This window comes from Gavialis gangeticus, unplaced genomic scaffold, assembly GCF_001723915.1.
Source record: "Gavialis gangeticus isolate Ggan-Ray unplaced genomic scaffold, GavGan_comp1, whole genome shotgun sequence".
In the NCBI taxonomy this organism is placed as follows: domain Eukaryota; kingdom Metazoa; phylum Chordata; order Crocodylia; family Gavialidae; genus Gavialis; species Gavialis gangeticus.
The window spans coordinates 7,534,746-7,554,405 of NW_017728991.1; the positions used below are offsets into that span (position 1 = coordinate 7,534,746).

Genomic DNA, 19,660 nt, shown 5'->3' on the forward strand with positions numbered 1-19,660 from the left:
GTCAGAATTACATGCTTTAGCCAGGACATTTTCCATCCTTTCAGTTATCAACAGAGGGAAAATTATTTGGTTCTTATGGAAACCCAGATTTGGTATTTAGGGGCTACACCTTTTGAGGCAGCAGTGAATACATAAGCTGGCAAGAAATAGGACCTTGGGTAACCAGAATGTGGTTGCTGCATGAAACTTGAACAAATACAGACTGTCCCTTGTAGGTGTCAAGGGTTTCAATGCAATTGGAGTTCAAAATAAATTGTAGAGCTTTAAATGTTTTTACAAAGGAATGCTTATGAGGAGGCATCAGCTTGTGTTTGTGCACGGGGGTTTTTTCACAGTGAAAAATAGATATTTTTTTCTGAGTCATGTTCAGTGTCACCTGTACCTCTCTCCACAGAGACTTTTTATTATTTTTTATAGCCCTCTTTAACATCACTGCAGGCTTCCATGTTTGCCATGTATTTAGGGAAGAAGGACATATTCTTGAGTGTTGGCTACAAAAATCTAGGTCTTCAGCAGTTATCTTGGCTGTGATAAGTGGCCACGTGTACAAAATGAATGGGATGATTAAAACTTTTAGTTAAACATTGCATTGCTACAACTTCTGTCAAGTGATGTATTTGGAATGAAACCAAGGAAAAAAGAGGCACTTTTACACATGCTGACTTGATTTAATCCATTAACGAGCTTTAGTTAAAGCAGCCTCCACCACCACTTTGAAATGCTGGAGGCTGAATACATGAGACGCTGTGAGCACTTTAATTAGAGCAGCTCCCAAGAGCCACTCTAACTGAAATGTCCCCCTGCCCCTCTATGCCAGAGCACATGTATGCTTGCAGTTGAAGTAACGATCAAGCATTTTTGATATTGCTGTGGCTTAGATCAAAATATATTTATACCTCCAAATAACATTTAAAGGGACACCTGTTCATTCAGGGACAGCATTTTTCAAGTTTCACTTGGCTGTAGACACTGCAGGTTTTTCACTTACCAAAATGGCAGCATTGCCATTAGCCTTCATTTTTTCTAGCACTGGGACTGTCTTTGTAACTGAATATTAATATACATACGAAGATCTGCTTTAAAAAATGATGGAAAGGAAAATGGGTATTTCCAAGCTTTTGCAATTTGGAAAACGTATGGTGGAGTTAGTAACATATGGACATTATCATTTTAAAGTGACTTTTTGTTTAATATGATATAAAATGATTGTGTATGTTGCTTCAAGTTACACTGTCATATTTTAAAGACAACTTCTCCTTCTTTAACAATTCTAGGGCTTTGGATTGATTTGGAAATATCTTATAATGGGTCTTTCCTAATGACCCTGGAGACCAAAATGAATTTGACCAAACTTGGTAAAGAACCTCTTGGTGAAGCACTGAAAGTTGGAGAGATTGGCAAAGAAGGGTAAGACCTTGATGCATTAGAAAGAAACCAGCTGAGCAATAGTGAAATAGAGCTAAGATCTACCTTCAGATGTGCAGGTGCTGCTTCATTGTAGATCAGACAGATACGTGTACAGTACACATTTGTGGGCAGAACCTGTCCTTGTGACTATGGATTTTTTAGAACCAGGCAATTATATTTGTTTTTTATCTGTTAGTATTTGATTATCTTCATAAAACTATATTTAGGAAGATAATATGCTTTATATTTAGGCTTGGCAAAATTCAATTTTTATTGGTAAATGTTGATAAATGGCTATTCCAACTCAAAATTTATAGAAAGGGGACATAAGAATAGGTTGTGGCTGTGGCGCCTGGACAGGCGAGTTCCTGCTAAACAGCAGCTGGAGGCTTGGGGGGCAACAAGTTGGCAGTGTGTGTGCGTACGTGCGTGTGTGCGTGTGCACATCTGTCCCTGCTTCCCCAGCTCAGTGCCAACCAGCTGGGTCCTCCCTTGCAAACTCAGGTGGGAGCTGCTGGGCAGAGCAAGCCACTGGCTGCAGCGGGTAGATGCTGCTGCAGCAGCCTGAGGTTTCCTTTTTGGGGAAAGGGGGGTGGAGGGGCCAGGAGGCAGTAATTGCTGTGGGACAAAGGAAAATGGGTGCTGAGCTTGATGGTGTAAAATGTAAATTGATTAGAAATCTAAATAAATGCTTAAAAATAAACATCCATTTTAGCCATTGAAATTATTATTAAAAAAAAAATTAAATTCTGCCAAGTCTCTTAAATTATGCTTAATTATGCTAGTTTTTCATATAATTAGATACTAGACTTTGATCTAGATGGACTTCCACTTGGATTAGGGTTCTCTAATATTGCTAAAGCCTGAATTCTCCACACAGGTTAGAAATATTTTCTATATGTGAATCTTATTTTTAAATGATGAAGAATAAGCTTTTTAAAATCCTTCTAAAAAATTAGGTTTTAAAATGAGTAATGTTTATATTTAATAAGTGAACTTTACACCAGACCACTTTACAATCTGTTATGTATCTGCAAGTCCTGAACTCATTATTTTGTATTTTCTGCTAGGAAAATTCCTGATATTGCAAATGTCCAGTTTCTAAGAAGAAAAATCTCAATGCATTTAGAATGTGTGCTTAAGGGTCTATATTATGCTGTGCCCTGTTCTGTTCTTGACAGTGACAGATGCAATCCTTCATTTCATACTTAGTTACCAGTATAGGGTCAGCATAGCTCCACTGACACACTTTTCCATCCTATCCGTGAAATGTAACTTACCAACCAAGCTCCAATTCCTAAATGTACTTCAATAACAGGACATCAACTCATTAATCCGTGATGTTGAAGATAATGTTAGGATTAGCTAACTCTTAAAGTTCTTTAGGTTGTAGATAAGCAGCCAAGTCCTATCTTTGTTTAGCAAATGGGGAAACTGAGGGGAGAGGTGAAGCTATGGGAGAACTGGAACCAGTTCAGTTTTACGGCATCTCTCCATCCCTTTTCATTATACAGTTCAGTTGCTGCTAAGTAGTCATATACTGGCCTCTGACAGTAGACTTGAACATGCTTAAAATTTTCAGGCACAAAATTTCAAATGTCAGATAAAGCTTTGGCAAGGCCTCAGTGTCTTAATACTTGCCTAAATCTGGGCACGTCTACACATGCAAATGCTCTAGAGTAAACCCACCCCAGGCAGATGTCTGCATGTGCAGGGAAGCAGGAGCAAATTTGCTGCTTATGGCAGCAGTCCGCTCTCGCCACTGCTAACACTGCATCAGCCCCCCACAGCAGCCAGGGGAAGCTCTAGGCTCTCTCTGGGTGCTAACTGGGGGCTGGCAAAGAGTGCGGGACAAGGAGACAGCTGTCTCCTGGTGGGAGCTGGGACATTGATCCCTGCCCCCCAGGAGCTGCCTGCTGCTGCTGGGGTGGGCTCTGCCAGTGGACCCTGGGTGGGGACAATGTCTCCCTGCCTCAGCAGCAGGGAGCTCCAGGCTCCATGGTTATGGTAATCCAACAAATACAGATTTAATGTGGAAGGGTGACTGCCTTCTATATTACAACAGGTGCTTGTCAGTAACTGGTGTACAGAGTGACTACTCACTTCCATCTACAAATGTCTAATCTTTCTTATATAGCATTTTTGTTGCTCTCCTATGCTTTGAAATACCTCCTAGTTGAGCTGGCTAGAAATTACACACACTGTATCTTATCTAACTTATATCTGTGCTATTTTCCTTTCATTTCTTTAAATGTGTTTGGACTCATCAATCTGTGGATTTGTATTTATCTGGTGAGTGGTATTTGTCAAATATCCATCTTGTTCTAGCTGTGGCATGTTGATCCTGTTTGTGCTATATGAAACCATTCACTGGGTTTTCTTTCACTAAATGTGTTTACTGGGGAAAAAAAAGACAGAAAACAAAATAAAAAAGCTAAGGTCACAGGTTACCTTCAACCTGCACAGTCAGTGTTGCTGTTCTTTCAGTATCTCGCTTGGCACCATAGCCTGGTATAAGAACACCATCCCTGAATTTATTGGAAGCTAAAAACATTCTAAAGTGAGTATGCCCTGCACCAGTGTCATTTTGCAGTGGCGTCAAATTTTAAGTAGTCACAGGAGCCCTAGAGCTCTGATGGTTCAGGGTAACTGTTTTCCCTTCCAGCAGCAGAAACTAGAATGTTAAAATAGTAGCTAAGGAGAAATGTGCCAGCCCTGGACAGTAAGTGGTCTCTGATCTGGTTCACAGCCACAAGAGACAAATCAGCAAAATAGTTGTGCAAAATGTATTTATTTTCTTAGTGTGTGAATAAAGTTGTCAGTTTAATATGAATCAGCGCTAACTTGCATCCCCATGCCATAGCCTTCTGAAGTACATTAAAGTGATATAGTGGTGCCAAATTAATTTTGTATTTGTAAAAGGGAAATTACAGATGAAAATATTTAATGACCTGAGTTTTATTGCTGCACTGAAGTAAATCCAGAGATAGTCTATTCAAGCAGTTGGGCTGGCTTCTGTTCCATTGCACTTATTTAAATGTATAGCGACTTCATCAAGTTCAAAAAATTGTTTACATCGGTGTCATTGACCATTGAATATGACCCAAAATATTAAATGGACCTTTTTCGAGGAATTGTAATCCCTTTTCCTGTCCCCTACATAGTACATGAGCAGAGGGGAGAAACTCTGTGGAAAATAGGTTCTTCCTCCTCTCTCTTTTTTGCATGGCTTATTTTTACAATAAAGAAATCGCCTTTAAAATGCAGTAGACAAACACAATAATTTCATACTTCCCTTTATTGTAACTTTATCATAGTTTGAATTCTAGCTCGGGAATCAGCCCCCAGCAAAGTAAATATTAAAGTCAGTAACTGGGCAACCTATCCTTTGAATTCGGAACCATGGTACTAACTAAAACCGTATTACCCCCTCGGATGGCCTCTGAACATGCAGTATGCTCAGGGCCAGATGTTCCTCAGTCTTATTCAAGGACACATCTAATATGCTTTAATTTTTTTCAGAGCAGAGCAGATACCATGTAAAACTTCAAAAAAAGTTTCATCAAAAGCATGTGGAAAATATTAGTCTGCTTTTTTTTAAGGTTCGGTTCTGTTCCATGAATTTTATCTTAATTCATCTTATTAAAAATAACCCATTGAAGTATTTGTTTGGAATAAGTCAGAATAATTGCCATGACAAAGCAAAACTATATTCCATGGTCTGAGTCAGTTTGAAAGCACTTTGTCATCATAATTCATGTGCATATTTTGAAGTACTGGAAAAATAAGATATTGTAGAGACTTGTCAAATTGTTAAAATTTGCTGGCTTGGAAACAATATGCACATCTGCCTTTACTGCAGTGGTAAAGAGGCAAGCTAGATGTCATTTCTTTCTTGCCCAGCTTCTTGCTGGGTAACTTGTTGAGCTACAACTCGGCGAGGATGATGAAGCATGAGGAGAAGAAGGCTACAGATCGGTTATACCGGGAATATTTGGTCACAATCGTGTTGCTATTCTACACATGCAACCTTTTAACCCTTCTCTGCTGGAGGAGGAAAACAAACTTTTCAGGCAAAACAAGGTAGAAAAATCCCTATACAAGTTGAATGGAGAAAGTATAGGTTGAAAACTTGCCAATTAATCCTGTGGGAATGGGAGTTCCTGGAGGTGTGATGTTACTTGTAGAGCCTGTTAGCCATGGGTATGTCTCATTCTTGGCAGAAAAAGCATTCTTTGCTCTAGGGGAACCAGGAATTTATATCAATAGTAAAACAGGCAACAATAATTCTCACTGAGTTGGTGCAGTCTCTTTCACCTTGGATCTTTTTTCCTTCCCCAAATAACTTTACTGCTAACACAGTGCTTCACAAATACTCGGTCCTTATAATGCACCTGCTATGCCTCAGTTTTGCCAATGAGAAAACTGAGAGGGTTTTAAGTTTGAGAACAGGGAGGTTGAAGCATATGCTTTAGCATAACAGTGACCCATAGGTAAAACCAAAATTGAACCTGCCAGACTTCCTGGCTCCCAACCCTATATTTAGGACCACACTGCATAGGAAACAGATACTTTTAATTTGGTCTTCCCAGGCTATTCACCAGCCATCTTCTGGTGGTGTTTGAGGCTTGGGTGACCTCTCTTTTCCTTCTTTTCACAAATAAATGGAGAAATCCCAGGGCACCTGTACACATACGTCAAGGCTGCTCATATGCACTGTAACTGCAGCACGTCAGAGCAGACTCAAGTAATTGAGTCTGCTGGAGCATGGTAATTACCGTACTCCAGCAGACTCCAGCATTGTCGTCATCCCTAATTCAAGCTTTAGTTAAAGTGCCCCTGCCACCATTTTTTGGTGTGATGCTCAGGGCGCTATAATCAGAGTGGCTCTTGGAGCACATGTATAAATGCCCTCAATTTCTTATGGAGTCCCTGTGGGAATAAGTGGAAACACTCAACTGAATCTACCATTTACTTAGATGCCTGGAGTCCAATTGACTGGAGCACTAACAACAACAAAAGCCTGGATCTCAAACAGCTGGATAAAGGCATCTGCTTCATTTGGGGGCAAAAAACCCCAAAACAAACTATTTAGTTTTAATTGCCTTCAGTCCTTTGTATTAACAAGCTTTATCAGTATAAACAGAGCTATTGAAATTATCCAGTCTGTTTTTTATTATTGTTCCTACTGCATTCTTGTTTTGGATGGACGGTACTGAAGTGTGCTGGGGTATAGTTTTGGCTGAGAGGGGACTTGGTGGCTGTCTATAAACTTACTAGGGGGGGACCAGCAGGGATTGGGAGAGACCTTGTTCTCCTGAGCGCCTCCTGGAGTGACAAGGAATAACAGCCATAAGTTGTTAGAGAGTAGGTTCAGACTAGACATTAGAAGGCGCTACTTCACAGTCTGGGCGGCTAGGATCTGGAACCAACTTCCAAGGGAAGTAGTGCTGGCTCCTACCTTGGGGGTCTTTAAGAGGAGGCTTGGCAATACCCCTAGCTGGGGTCATTTGAGCCTAGTTTTCTCTCCTACCCAGGGCAGGGGGTCAGACTAGATCTGCAAGGTCCCTTCTGACCCTACATCTACGAATCTGTAATAAAAGAGATTGCCAACAAAAATCCTTGCTGCTTTTTGTTCATTAGCATATCTTTTCCCCTACTGTTACTCTGCCTATGTAAAGGATGGGGAATACCAGAGTAACTACAAGCATAACTACTGTAATATTAACTAATGTAGTGCCATCAGTTGGTTACACTACTTTGAATTTTCTTGTAGACAGAGCCTTAAAGACCTTATTTCTTGTGGTGCCCTGTAGCTTTTGTAGTCGTTGAGTGTCTTTATTAGCTAAGGGTGTAGACACACATGCTTACTCAGGATTAACTTGATTTCAGGTTAAAAATGGAACAAACACTATGTACAGTATGACATCACTGTGTCCACTCCTTATTAAGGAGTAAAATCAAGGGTAAATTACAGGACCCCATAATGATTGTGCTGCGAGTCCATACCCCAAATTGGGTTAGAACAGTAAAGACCTAGCACCTCAAATTAAGATATAAGGGAGTCTGGGATTGAAGTGGTGTTGCTAACACAAATTAAAGCCCAAGTTGCTTTGTCCTCGCTACTGTTTTATCTCATCTATGTCACCTTAACCAACCCAAATTAAGAATATGACTTCTTGCAATACTCTGCCATGGAAGTCGAGTATGAAATGCCACCAATTTCAGGCACAGACTTGGGTTAATTAGAGGCTACTGGGAAATTGAGTTCAGTATACTTCAGAATTTCTATTTTCGCTTCCCTGCCCTGCTGCTTCCGCACAGTGGGAGTTGTCTTCATAGTCACTGGTGACCCAAGATTGGTACTTGATACATCACTCATTTTTGGAGGGTAAAACACAAAACACTTTCAGCCCCTGCTCTAATCCAATGTCAATTAAAGACCAGTATGTTGTGTTTGCCATAAATGGGCATAAGTGCTTTGAGACTCGATATGTCATCTTACGAGCAGGAAGAGATGGGGCATAGGAGGTAAAGCAGTCAACAGGAGAGTGTAAACTGAACTCTGCTTTTGGACAGGATACTTTTATCTTAACCCTACTTTTGGCCCTTCAGCATATAGGTTTCATTTTCTTGGATTCTTATAAATGCACTTATCAGCCTTAAGCTCACCATCAATAGAACTTGCACTGTTTTTACATTACTCAGAGATCTGGTGTCTAGTGACCATCTTATTACTCAACGTAACAGGAAAACTAGATTTTGTTTTGTGCAACTCTTGCTTGTGACTGGGTACAAGAGGCCTTTTATGAAGGTCAAATAAAGCCACGGCATTGGCACTGTGAAGTTGTTTCCAGAATCAAGCATAGAACTTCTTGTCTGGGTCTCTCAGTAAAAATTTGTTGAAAAGAGTCTGGTATCATTCAGTTTGGCTCCATCTCTTCAGTACCAGGTTTCACTGTGTGTTGTCAGTTTGCTATTTTTTTAAACTAATGTTTGTCAAGAGTTTAAGAAAGAAAACTCCATCTACCCTGCATCACATCCATCCCTTTGGCGAGACACTAACACCAAGAGGAATGTGTTTGCAAATGTACTTTAAACCATCCCCCATTCTGTTCAGTGGCATGCAAAGTGGCCATGTTCTTCTCTGTCTTGCAATGTAACAGCTTCCCATACAAGATTGGATTCAGTTTTACTGAAGAAAAACAGGGTTTTTTTTCCTGTGTAAAAGAATCTCTGTGTGTTTAATCTCAGGACCCTGTAAACCATGTCAGCATGCATTTTACCTTTATTTACCTCACTGGATAACTGGGGAAAGGTGGTAGTGTTGGGTGGGGGAATATCACGTGGTCTAGTATAATTACATGACAGCCAAACATGGGTAGTAAAGGAGGTTACGTTTTGACCTGGAAATTGTGATCTCTCTTAGTTTCAGACCAAGAGCATATTGCCTTGCAGACAGTGATGAAGAGTCCTCTAGTGCTGGGTCTTCAGAGGAGGATGATGCCCCTGAGCTGATGGGTGGGGAGAAGCAGCTGGCTCCAGGAGCAGAGGGGTAAGGTGTTTTATTTGGGTTTTTTCACATTTTTACTCTACTATTGTAGTCTCTGAAATTCCACCCATGGTGATGCTATAGCCCTTGGAAGGTCAGTGGGTTTCACTGTGTCTGAACACTCCTGTAAAGTTATAACTGAAACAGGGCCATCTCTGGGGTGGAGAGTGGCAACCAAACGCTCCACGTATCAGAGGGAGAAAGTGAGATGTTGACAAATAAGTGTTCATACCAGGTATTTCAGCAGAGGCTGAGTTTTGAGGTATAATCCAAAGGCCTTTGCAGAGCTGAATTATGTATTGCTCAGTGTTTTTAATGGCTTTTTAATTTTTTTAAATAATTTTTGAAGCGGTAAATATTACCATCCCAAGTTCACAAATGTGACTGAACATGGAAACTTCCAGTAACTTGTCCAGTAACTTACCTAGTGGCAAGTTAAGGATTGAATGGGTAGTTTCCTGATTCCAAGCATCGTGTTTAATGCAGCCTCTCCTTCACTGCCAGTTTTTCTCTTGAAAGGCTTTTAGAAAGCCTGGACTGTACAACATGGCCCCCTACTGCTCTGTGCAGAGAACTGAGAAGAATTTTTGTTCCTTCTCTAGGCTTGCTTCATTCCTTCCTGTGGTTTCTTTTCTGACTCCTTTTTTAAAAATATGATTTCAGGTTTCCTATATAGTAAGTTCAAAAACTTCAAAATGTCACAATTAAAGTCCATAACTTCTTCTGATTCGAGAGCACGGTCTGCCTGGCCTGGTGGGAGGTGCGTGCTGAGTGAGGGGTACAGCCATCCCTGCAGCACCAGTTGCTGCTCCCACATAGCTGATGCTTAGTCGTGAACTGTAATGAATGGAGCAATGTCATTTCATATCAGCATAGTCTTGCCGACTGAGTTCCTAGGGAAAAGCACTGGATGCTGGAACTGTGCCATATTAGTTGCATGAAATGTGGAGTGGGAGGACTTGTGTCAGCCACTGCTGACATTTCAGGACTGTCTTTTCTCCATAAGTCTCAAAGGCTACAAACTATTGCTTTCAGCAGATGATGGGAGAATTGCAGGAATATGGAAAATGCCAGTGATGCCATCCTTATGGCTTTCGTAGGGGGCTTGCATCCCCAGAATTAGACGCACTCAGTCTTTACAACAAAGCATCTATTTTACACCAGCTGTGACTGTTAGAGGAAAAAGCCCCTCTGCATACAGGGTTGTTGGTTGTGCCTGTGTTAAACCAGCACAGCTTTGTGGAAAGCAGGCACGTTGAGAGGTGTGGGGGGAACAGCTGCTCCACTCCTGTAAACAGCACGGTCCTTGGAAAAACCTAGCTCCTGTGTATTGCTGTCCTACCCGAAGTTCCCAAACAGCTTTGGTCCATTTAGCTGGTACTGTGCAAAGCGAGTAGAAAAAGACTGTCTCGGAGAACTTACAGTCATAATGGCAAAAAACTTTCAAGACTTCTAGAGTCAGACTTTCAGATTTAGGTACTTAGAGGCACTGATGTTTAATATAAATTTTTTCAAGTATTTTACTCTGATTGATTGGCAGATAGACACCAGTCACTTTTTAGCAATCCAACTAATGTGTTGATCTGCATCTTTAGATACCTGAGAACCTGTGGAAACATTCCCCCAGCGCATTCCCCACACAATTCCTCCCTAAACTGCCACAAAGACTTTGAGGGGCTTAAACTCTTATGCCCCTCTTGAAAATTCCCTGTTATAGTTTTGGGTAGTGATTTTGCATTACATTTCTCAAGTGATGAGGCTTTCTGTTTCCCAGTATGCTTTTGCTGTTATTCAACCTACATTTTCTTCATGTTGGTCTATTGCTTTAAAGTCCCATCAGTGGTTTTTAAACCTTTTAGCTCTTGCTGTCTCCTTCCTTCCAAGTATATGTGGAATATTCAGTGAAAAATAGCCAGTTTTCCTGAAGCTATTGATCATCTGAGGGCATTTTGATGATGCAGTTTTCTTATGCTGTATCTGAAGGTATGTTGGAGGACATCGGACAAGTAAAATCATGAGAATTGTGGATAAAATCACCAAGTCGAAATATTTCCAAAAAGCCACAGAGACTGAGTTCATTAAGAAGAAGATTGAAGAGGTATCTAATACTCCACTGCTGCTAACCGTTGAAGTGCAAGAATGTAAAGGAACACTAGCAATTAACATTCCACCTCCACCCACCGACAGGATATGGTAAGTGCAGCAAGAGGTGGAAATGCCACATCATCTCCAGCTGTTACTAATCTCCCTGACAAAAGACATTGGGGTGCACATTCTTATCTTTGTATGGGTATTTTGGGATTGTCAAAGTTAAGGAGTGTGAGTCCTTCCTTTATCCCATTAAATGCTTTGTGATACAATATTTTTCTGGGACTTTGGGCGTAGGATGGCAATTAGAATTTACCAGTGAACTTCAGAGCCTTTTAAAATGCAAAAGAGTCCTGAGGAAATGTAACAGCCATGTAGCTAAGCTTTCTGTATTGAATTTTGAATGCAATACAAAGCAGGATGAATGATCATTTGGAATACTGGACTGGAGCAGCTATGAGAACTTGAATTGCATTCACACTGAGCATGTTTAAGCATGTTCTTCAGGCAGACACAGGTATGATAACGCCTCTCCTTTTGTGTGCACTCTTGAGGTATGGTTTCCGAAGACCTCCTTACTTGGAGCTAAAAGCTCGGCCAAAGCTTGGTGAGCGAGAAGTGACTTTGGTTCACGTGACTGAGTGGATAGAGAAGAAACTGGAACAAGAATTTCAGGTATGCTTTCCTAACTATGTTGTTCATTTAGGCAGTTTGTTACAAGGCAAAACGGTTCTCTTTTTTTTGCTCTTTACCCACTTCCTAACACAGACTCATGTCATATGTAGTCAGATTTCCATTAACCAGTGAGCACCCAGCAGTTTTTGGGTTCTGAATGGGGACTGCTGGATACTGAGTGCTTCTGAAAATCTGGCAACTAATATTGGCCTTCAGGAGAGCCCAAAGAGGGGGAGGTAGTCTCTGGGGTAGTCATGACTAGAGCTGGGTGGAAATCTTGACAAAATTGTTTTATGGTAGGAAAGAAGTTACCACTCATTAAAACTGCAACTGCTTGTGGGAATCTGCCAGGCTCAACAAATGTTTCCTTGAGGGGGTTCTGGGGTGAGACACTTTCCAGAATAAGCAATAGCTTGGGGACTAGGGCACTTGCTCAGGGTGGGGGATCTGGGTTCAAATTATGTTTCATTCAGATCAGACAGAGCAGGGTTGACCTGAACCCAGGTCTCCAGGTTGGCATGTCCGTGCTCTAAGTAGGTGGTGAATGGGTCTCACTGACCTGTTTGACTGATTTTAATTATAACGTTGGAAGAAACGGATGCTTTCCACCAATACAGAACAGGAAAAACTTCTATAATTTCAAACATTTGTAAATCAGAGCTAGACAGGAAGCAGTTTTCCTCTCCATGACTATAATCCTGTAGAGCACACTTTTATAGACCAAAGTAATTGCCCTGAATAGTACTGTAAAAAAAAATTGCAGTTAGAGATACACAAGAGAGAACAGGACAGGAGAGAAATCTACATTTTCCAGTGGGCCCTTTTCTGGTTCTGGAGTGTACAGATTCAGGCACTTCTGAAGTCCTGTGCAGCTTGGGTGTACACAATCAGATAGTTGAAGCTAGCAGGCCCTGCAGAGCCAATGTATCCTAATTTGTACTAGACTGTGTCAGCCCTGGGAAAATGGGGAATCTGTTTAAATATGCTACTTCAATTTTTTAGTTAAACTAGTCAGGAGTCCAAAAAAGTTTGAGTGATGTATTCAGTACACCTGTTTTATTTTTATCTACATTTCCCAGAAAATCTTTGTCATGCCAAACATGGATGATGTTTATATTCCCCTAATGCACTCGGCCATGGATCCCCGCTCATCTACATGCCCTTTGAAAGATTCAATCATGGAGGCTGCTAATCAACCGTGAAATGTGAAGACTTTGCAGTTTACAGTATTACTACTTTTACTTTCATGGTTTTTTTAAAACCGTGCAGTAGTTTTTGCCCTTTAACTTGTGCCACACTTTTCCCCCTCCCTTTCCTTCTTTTTTTGAGGACTGCTTAGACCATATCTTTGCACTCCACTTGCCTGGTTACTGTTCCTGCTTACTTCAGTTATACGAAGTTCCATTTCATCCCATGTAGCAGTTGATTTCTCTGTAACGGCTGCTGTCAGGATTTTATTGTGGAGGCTAAGATGACCTTCTCTGAGGTAAGGAAACCAGAGAAACCAATTGTAGTAGACCAAGGAGCTTGATGACACAATTGATCAGCTTGTGTTCTCACACTGTGCTAATGCATGGTTCAGCCTTGAAAGATTGTTCTGGCAGCAAAGGAACCGCCTGCCAAATGACTGGAGTCTGCAGTAAGAAACACATTTATACAACTAGAAGACTTTCTCTCGCTCAGGCAGTTGGAGGTGTAGAATGAACTGTTTCATGTTCTTTCACTTCTGCAGTCAATAGCTTGTGTCAAGCAATCGAAATATGAAATGCTTTCAGGAGAAAAGAATGTAAATTGGATGTATAGGTAATATTGTGAATCAGTCTGGGGTATACATATTAACTTATTTTTTTCATGTAAAATTTGTGCTTTTTTTGGGAAGCAAGTAGCCATAAAACAAACAAACAAATCTGAAGGTGGGAACTGTAAGGATTTTGCAATTGGGAAAACATTAGGCAAAGCCATGAGACCAAACCATAACAAGCCGCCTTATAGTGAGGTACAATCACCATAGTTTGTGATTTAATTCTGAATGTTTGTTACAAAGGTGAGCACACGTGAAAATGTCTAATTCTGCACATAATGACCAGAAATCTTTAGTTACCTTACTTGTGTATGGAGTCTCTAGAGACAATGAAAAACTTTCTGGCAGGAGAATTTCTGTTGCTGAATTTCCCCATTACACCAGTGTTTACAATAGAAAAGCATGGGCTCAAATTCTGACCTGTTACAGTCCTGCGGCTGAAGTGAGTTCACTTGGTGGCTGTGAGGATTCTCTTGTTGAGGGCAGACTTCAACCCCCATGCATTTGTTTCTCAAAGTTTTGTACGTGACACAGGAATTGAGACATTTGCAGTTACTCAAGCTGATCAGAAGCTGGTTATATTTAAGGACTATTTCTGCTAATAAATGGCCAAAACTAAGGAAAAAAAACTGCCTTTTTATTTATATCCTGTACGGAGACTCGAGACTAAATGTACACATTAAATTGATAACTATTTGATCACTACATATCCAGCATTTAACATCTGTGACTTTTTCCCCTGATACTCAGTGTTGCCAACTGCTCATGTACTTGTCAGAGAATGTAAATTTAGTTTACAAAGGTGAGTTATTTTTAGCTCCTCTTGTAATAGCATAATTTTTTTGTTTTGAAATGTAAATTTTTAAAAAAGATTTTGTATATTGTGTTCAGTTGCACCTGATGTAGATCAAAATTACCTTGTGTAACTTTTGATGATTTACCATCTCTAAATGATGCTATTATAGTGAAGGTTTTTTAAACAGCACCTTGCCTGAAACGAAATAAAGAAAATTAGCATTTAATATATTTGAAAATCAATTCTATATTTGAACACCTATTTTTGGTTACAGTTAATTCCAATATTAGCGGCTTATATTTGTTAGCTGACCTCCTGTTTGACCATTCCAGTCTGTGTATATTGTTCTGATTTTTGCTTTCATCATGAAGGCATTATTTGCCTTTCATGATGTCTGCATGTCTTGTGCACAGGTCTTTTTATATTATTTGATTTCTATGTGCAATAACTTTAATTCAAAGGACTAGATGCACTAATGTGTAAACATACAGATTACACAAAATGTCACATTGCACTTCATAATCAAACTGTGGGTAACTACAATCCGCTTGCTTTGTTTTATGAAATAAATTTATCCCATGTCAGACGACATACGTAGCATCTAAGTTTTATTTCTGAACTTGTTTGGCCCATTTTTTTTCTGCGCACCCTCCCCCTCTGTAGTTTGGAAACTCTCTGAAGGACACTTTTATACCCTACCTCTTTCCTGGAGCTCGCTTATTCAAGTTGTGCAACGAGACTCTGAAGAGTGGGTTAAAAGATGCACCATTTAGCTTTGAAAATGAAAGCTTTGTTTGCTGCTGCTGTAGTGGATGTTTACAGCTTAAATATATTAAAAATTCTGGTATCAAGAGTATGATTTGTAGTAGTGGTGTTCAAGCTTCTGGCCCTGTGGGCTGGATGAGCGGCCTGAGGTCCATCTACAGGCTGCATCCAGTACAGCATCAGCATACTGGGCTGGTCCAGGGAAACACCATGTATCTGGGTCTGCGAAGGCAGTTTTCCTTAGGTGTTCCTGGGGATAACTGTTCTTCTGGCATGATTTAGTAACCACTGAGGTGTTGGGGCTTAACACCCATTTTATTGAAATGAGAGGCTCCTCCCTAGCTTGCTTCTGCAGCCATATGGCTGAGAACAGGCAAAACTTGGGTGCAGCCAAACCACAAGCCTCCAGGCTTGGGCCTGCACGTAGGATGCCTGCCAAAAGACTTTGGAAATATCTGAAGCTCCTAGTGGGAGGTGGAGGATGTTTGCTGGTTGTGGACTGACTCATGGATTTGGCTGTTTTGGCTTGGAACATGAAAAATGTCTTGAAAAAAAAAGTATGACTGCATTCCAACTCTGCCCTGTAGCTGATTCTTGGGTGTGACCCTGTGTGCTGCTGCGTGACCTGGTGCTTGGAGCTGTATCATCCAGCCCATAGGGCTCCACGCAGGGATGGCAACTTTGGTAGTGGGCACTGGTAATGGCAATTGCTTCTAAAGCTGCAGCAGCTAAATGCTGCCTCTCCTGCCCTCCCCTCATGTCACGTTTCTGGGTCTGTGGGGAGTCCCTGCAAGCTGGTTTCAACTCACAGGCTGGACATTGAACACTCCTGATTTAAAGGGTTAAAACTTCCATCTAGCTAAAGGGGCACCACTTATATTTGAAATAAACTTGGTGGTAGAAATTATCAAAAAATTGTTAAATAAGAGTTTGCTGTATAGCAGGGCAGGCAACCTTTCCTGGCTCTGAGTTGGCATAACCTACCTAGTCTAAGGTGGGTGGATAGGTAAGTGTGTGTCCCTGCATGCATGCAGGGAGGGCTGTGTCTATACATGTAGGTTAGATTCAGCCTTCAGGTTGCTGACCTCAGGTGTTGAGTCCTGAAGTTCAAATGTGGCAGCATGTCCTGGGGCAATGTAATTTAGGGCTAAAGTCAATGAAGGACTTGAGCAATTCCCTGCTTACCCTAGTCTGTGGGACCTTACCTAGTAGACATTTTCTGGGTCTGTGGGGAGTCCCTGCAAGCTGGGCATTTTCTGGGGTGGGTTTCTAGAAAACCCCCAGATACTCTTGGAGTCAAGAAGCCAAGTGACTGCATAACGGTGAAGGGAGGACCCAACTGCAGCTGGACAGAAAACGTTTTGGTCTGCCTTGAGGTTTTAAATCTTTCTGGATTTTGTCCTGAGCTGCTAACCTTAACCACACACCTTTCCCTCACAGGCTCTTGCCAAAATTAGCAGTGGGATTATTCCAGATCTCCTGTTGGAGGGCCTGGCCAGTAAATCTCCTTCCTCTACCTGTGGCACAGGGAGGGGGTCATACAACTTACTGCCTGGGGACAAGGCTGCTGGTGTGGGTGTGTATATCTCTGCTTGCCTGGTTCAGCTTCCCTTCTGAGCAAGGGCAGCCAGCCTGGGCAGAGCCTGGGTATTTACTAGCCCACCCCCAACTTCCATTGTACACTTCCCTAGGTAGAGCCTTGCAGCTCAGCTTGATGAGACCCACTGCTTCAGTAACCAGACAACTGGCCTTTAAGGTACCTGCCCTTACCCACGTGCTTGCCAACGCCCCCCCCCCCGTGCTAGCAGGACTCATCCTGCCACAAAGCTGTTCCCTCCAGGGCTCCAGCACAGAGTAGCTAAGCCCCACTCTGTCCCGGGGGTGCAGGTAAGTGGTTTCTCCCAGTACAAAGCCTTCCCCCTGCTGGGCGAGCCCGGGATCCCCCTGTCGCTTGCACTTAAAAGCGCCGCCGGGATGAGCCGAGCGGTCCCAGTTATGGGCACGCGGATCCTGTCGCACCGCAGCTCGGCCGGACGGCCACGTGGCTCGGCCGGCTCCATGGTGGTGCTGGGCGGCGCGGGACGAACAGACACGCACACTGCTCCCGTACGACCCGCCTTTATTGACTGCGGCTGCTCCGCACCCTCGCTCCCATCCGGTCGGGTCGGGTCCTGCCAAGAAAAGCAGCCGGGTTAGGACGGCCCCAGCCCGCCCCGCAACGCCGCCCCCCGCCGCGCCGCGCTCAGCCCAGGCTTGGCTTCATCCGCATCAGAAGTCTAACACGTGCGAGTGGGAATCATCACAGCGCGCCCGCCCCGGCCCGGCCCGCCCCGCGGCCCCCTACCGCACTCACCCCGCCGCCGGCCCCGCGCGCAGAGGCTGGGCCCCGCCCCTCGCCCGCCTTTTATGCCCAGCCCCGCGCTGTGCCCCGCCCCTCGTTCCCCGCCCAATGGGGCGGCAGCCTCGGAGCACGTGACGGGCGTTCGGAGGAGGCGGGACGAGGCTCGCGGGAAGGGCAGCTGTCTTCCGCCTGCTCTTCCAGTCCGGACTCCCTTATCCTGGAGTGTCACGGTGCCTATCTAAAGCGGTTTAACCGCACTTATGTGCGTTTGTGATTAAAAGTGGTTTAACTTTGCACATTTGTGGTTAAAAGTGGTGTGTGTGCGCGATTAAAAGCGGTATAACCTCATGTGTGGCCCAGCAGAGGCAGTCTGTCACTGACAAACCTCCAGGGGATGCTGGGAAGGACGGAGTCAGATGGGGGTGTCCTTTCACACTCCACACCAGCCTGGCTCCTCTTTTCTTGCTGGTGGAAGCTGGTAATACTCTGCAAGCAGGCTGGGCTGCAACAGAAGGGTAGGTACTCTGCATTTTAAAGGGATGCATTTGGTAGTCATGTTGGTCCGAGACAAAAAGAAATGCAAAGCTTTCGGTTCGGAGCAGATACCTTTTATTAGACTGATTAAGACGTGGCAAAAAAATTACCTTTCTTTGCAAGCTTTCAGGCATGCCCTTCTTCAGGCTGGGGGGAAATTAAAGATGGTAAAAGTCCCCTTAGGTAGAAAACAAACTTCATTTGGCGCAGAGGAAGCTGAAGGTGGATGTCTGTTCCTTTGGGTCCATGGGAGTCCACTTCAGCTTCCTTTCTGCAAAATGTTTAAGCGGGCTTTTACCATCTTTAATTTCCCCCCAGCCTGAAGAAGGTGCATGTGCCCAAAAGCTTGCAAAGAAAGATATTTTTTGCTATGTTTTAGTTGGTTTAATAAAAGATATCATATCTGAGCCAAGAGTTCTAGGTTTCTGCATGTACTCGGCATATGGACTTGTATGATCTAAAGCGTGAGATCCCAAAACAGGAAACTACCTGCCATAAACCATGTATCAGTATGGGAAAGCTGAAACCTTAGTGTCATTTGAGGGGCCTGGGCATCTTAAGGATTTAAACCCGTGGGTTAGATCAGTGGTGCTCAACCTTTTTGGTACCTGGACCCATTTGTAAACATCAGTGGCCAGTCCCGACCAGTGCCCCTCACTCCTGACCCGCTGTCCCCTGCACCCCAGTGTGTGAGGCAGGGGGTGGGTAGGTAGGACGGGGGGGGGACCCAAGCAGCCCCTCTGAGGCTGGACCTCTGCTAGCTTGCAAGGAAAAAGCCAGAGTTTCCTACATTTTTCTCCTTTAAAAGAAAATCCATTTTTAAAGTTTGTTTGTGACCCTTTCTTACATTCTTGCAACCCTTACCCAGGGGTTGAGAAACGCTGGGGTGGATCACCACCACGTCTCATCCAAAGACTGCTTTGAAAGGCAGCTAATGCTAGTGTGGCCCCGCTAGAACAAACAACCACTGCGCAGCTCCCACGGCAATAACGGTACTGAATAGCAAACAGTCTCACAAGGCTGAACTCGCGCTGTGTACAAGTGAGAAACCTGAAGCGAGTGATGTGCAGATCCAGTCACCCGCTCAAATTTCTCCCATCTGAACCTCCTGCTTTGCTGGCGTTATTTTTATCTGAAGAGCCTTGGAACCGATTTATGATTCATACCATAAGTGTTTTTTTTTTTTTTTTTGCACTCGAGGCTTGCTTAGCAAGGCACAGCGGTGTCATCGTGACTTCCTCGCCCCCCTACACTAAGCAAATCAGACCCTTTACCTTGACTTGATCCACTGATGAAAATAAGCAAGCTTCTAGGACGAGGCCCGCTCCTCCTGCCGTAAGGCCCCAGCTCCGTCCTCCCTTCTATCCGCACGCCTAAGTGACAAGGTAAAGGGCACCGTTTGGATCAAGATCTTATTTTTGTTAGACTACTTTTCAAATGTCTAGACGTGAAGAGGAGCAGGGGTGACGGTGTTACTCGACCGTGCCTGACTGTCCCTTTTTCACACCGGCCCCTGCCCTGTGAGCAGACCGCCGCCCGGTGCCCAGCTTGCAGGAGGAGCTGGGGAGGTGCTTTCCTTCTCTGTCCTCCCGCCCTGCAGCCAGGCGACATCCCCACACGCTAGGGAAGGCAACGGGGCTGCAGCCGCGCGGCCCGGGCACTGCTGCAGGGGAGGCCGCCGCGTCGAACGCTGCCCGCGGG

General features: G+C 43.4%; 1 protein-coding gene across 3 annotated transcripts in view; it reads left to right on the forward strand.

Moving 5' to 3' along the window:
* TEX2 (testis expressed 2) overlaps positions 1-14,906 on the forward strand; it is a 153,027-nt gene extending 138,121 nt beyond the window's left edge. For all 3 annotated transcript variants that reach the window (XM_019516759.1, XM_019516751.1, XM_019516744.1), the window contains exons 8-12: positions 1,275-1,407; positions 8,837-8,962; positions 10,943-11,152; positions 11,602-11,722; positions 12,802-14,906. In XM_019516759.1, the coding sequence (XP_019372304.1) occupies positions 1,275-1,407; positions 8,837-8,962; positions 10,943-11,152; positions 11,602-11,722; positions 12,802-12,924 (713 nt within the window). In that variant the 3' untranslated portion in view covers positions 12,925-14,906. The remainder of the gene's footprint in view (positions 1-1,274; positions 1,408-8,836; positions 8,963-10,942; positions 11,153-11,601; positions 11,723-12,801) is intronic.
* The last annotated feature ends 4,754 nt before the right edge of the window (positions 14,907-19,660 follow it).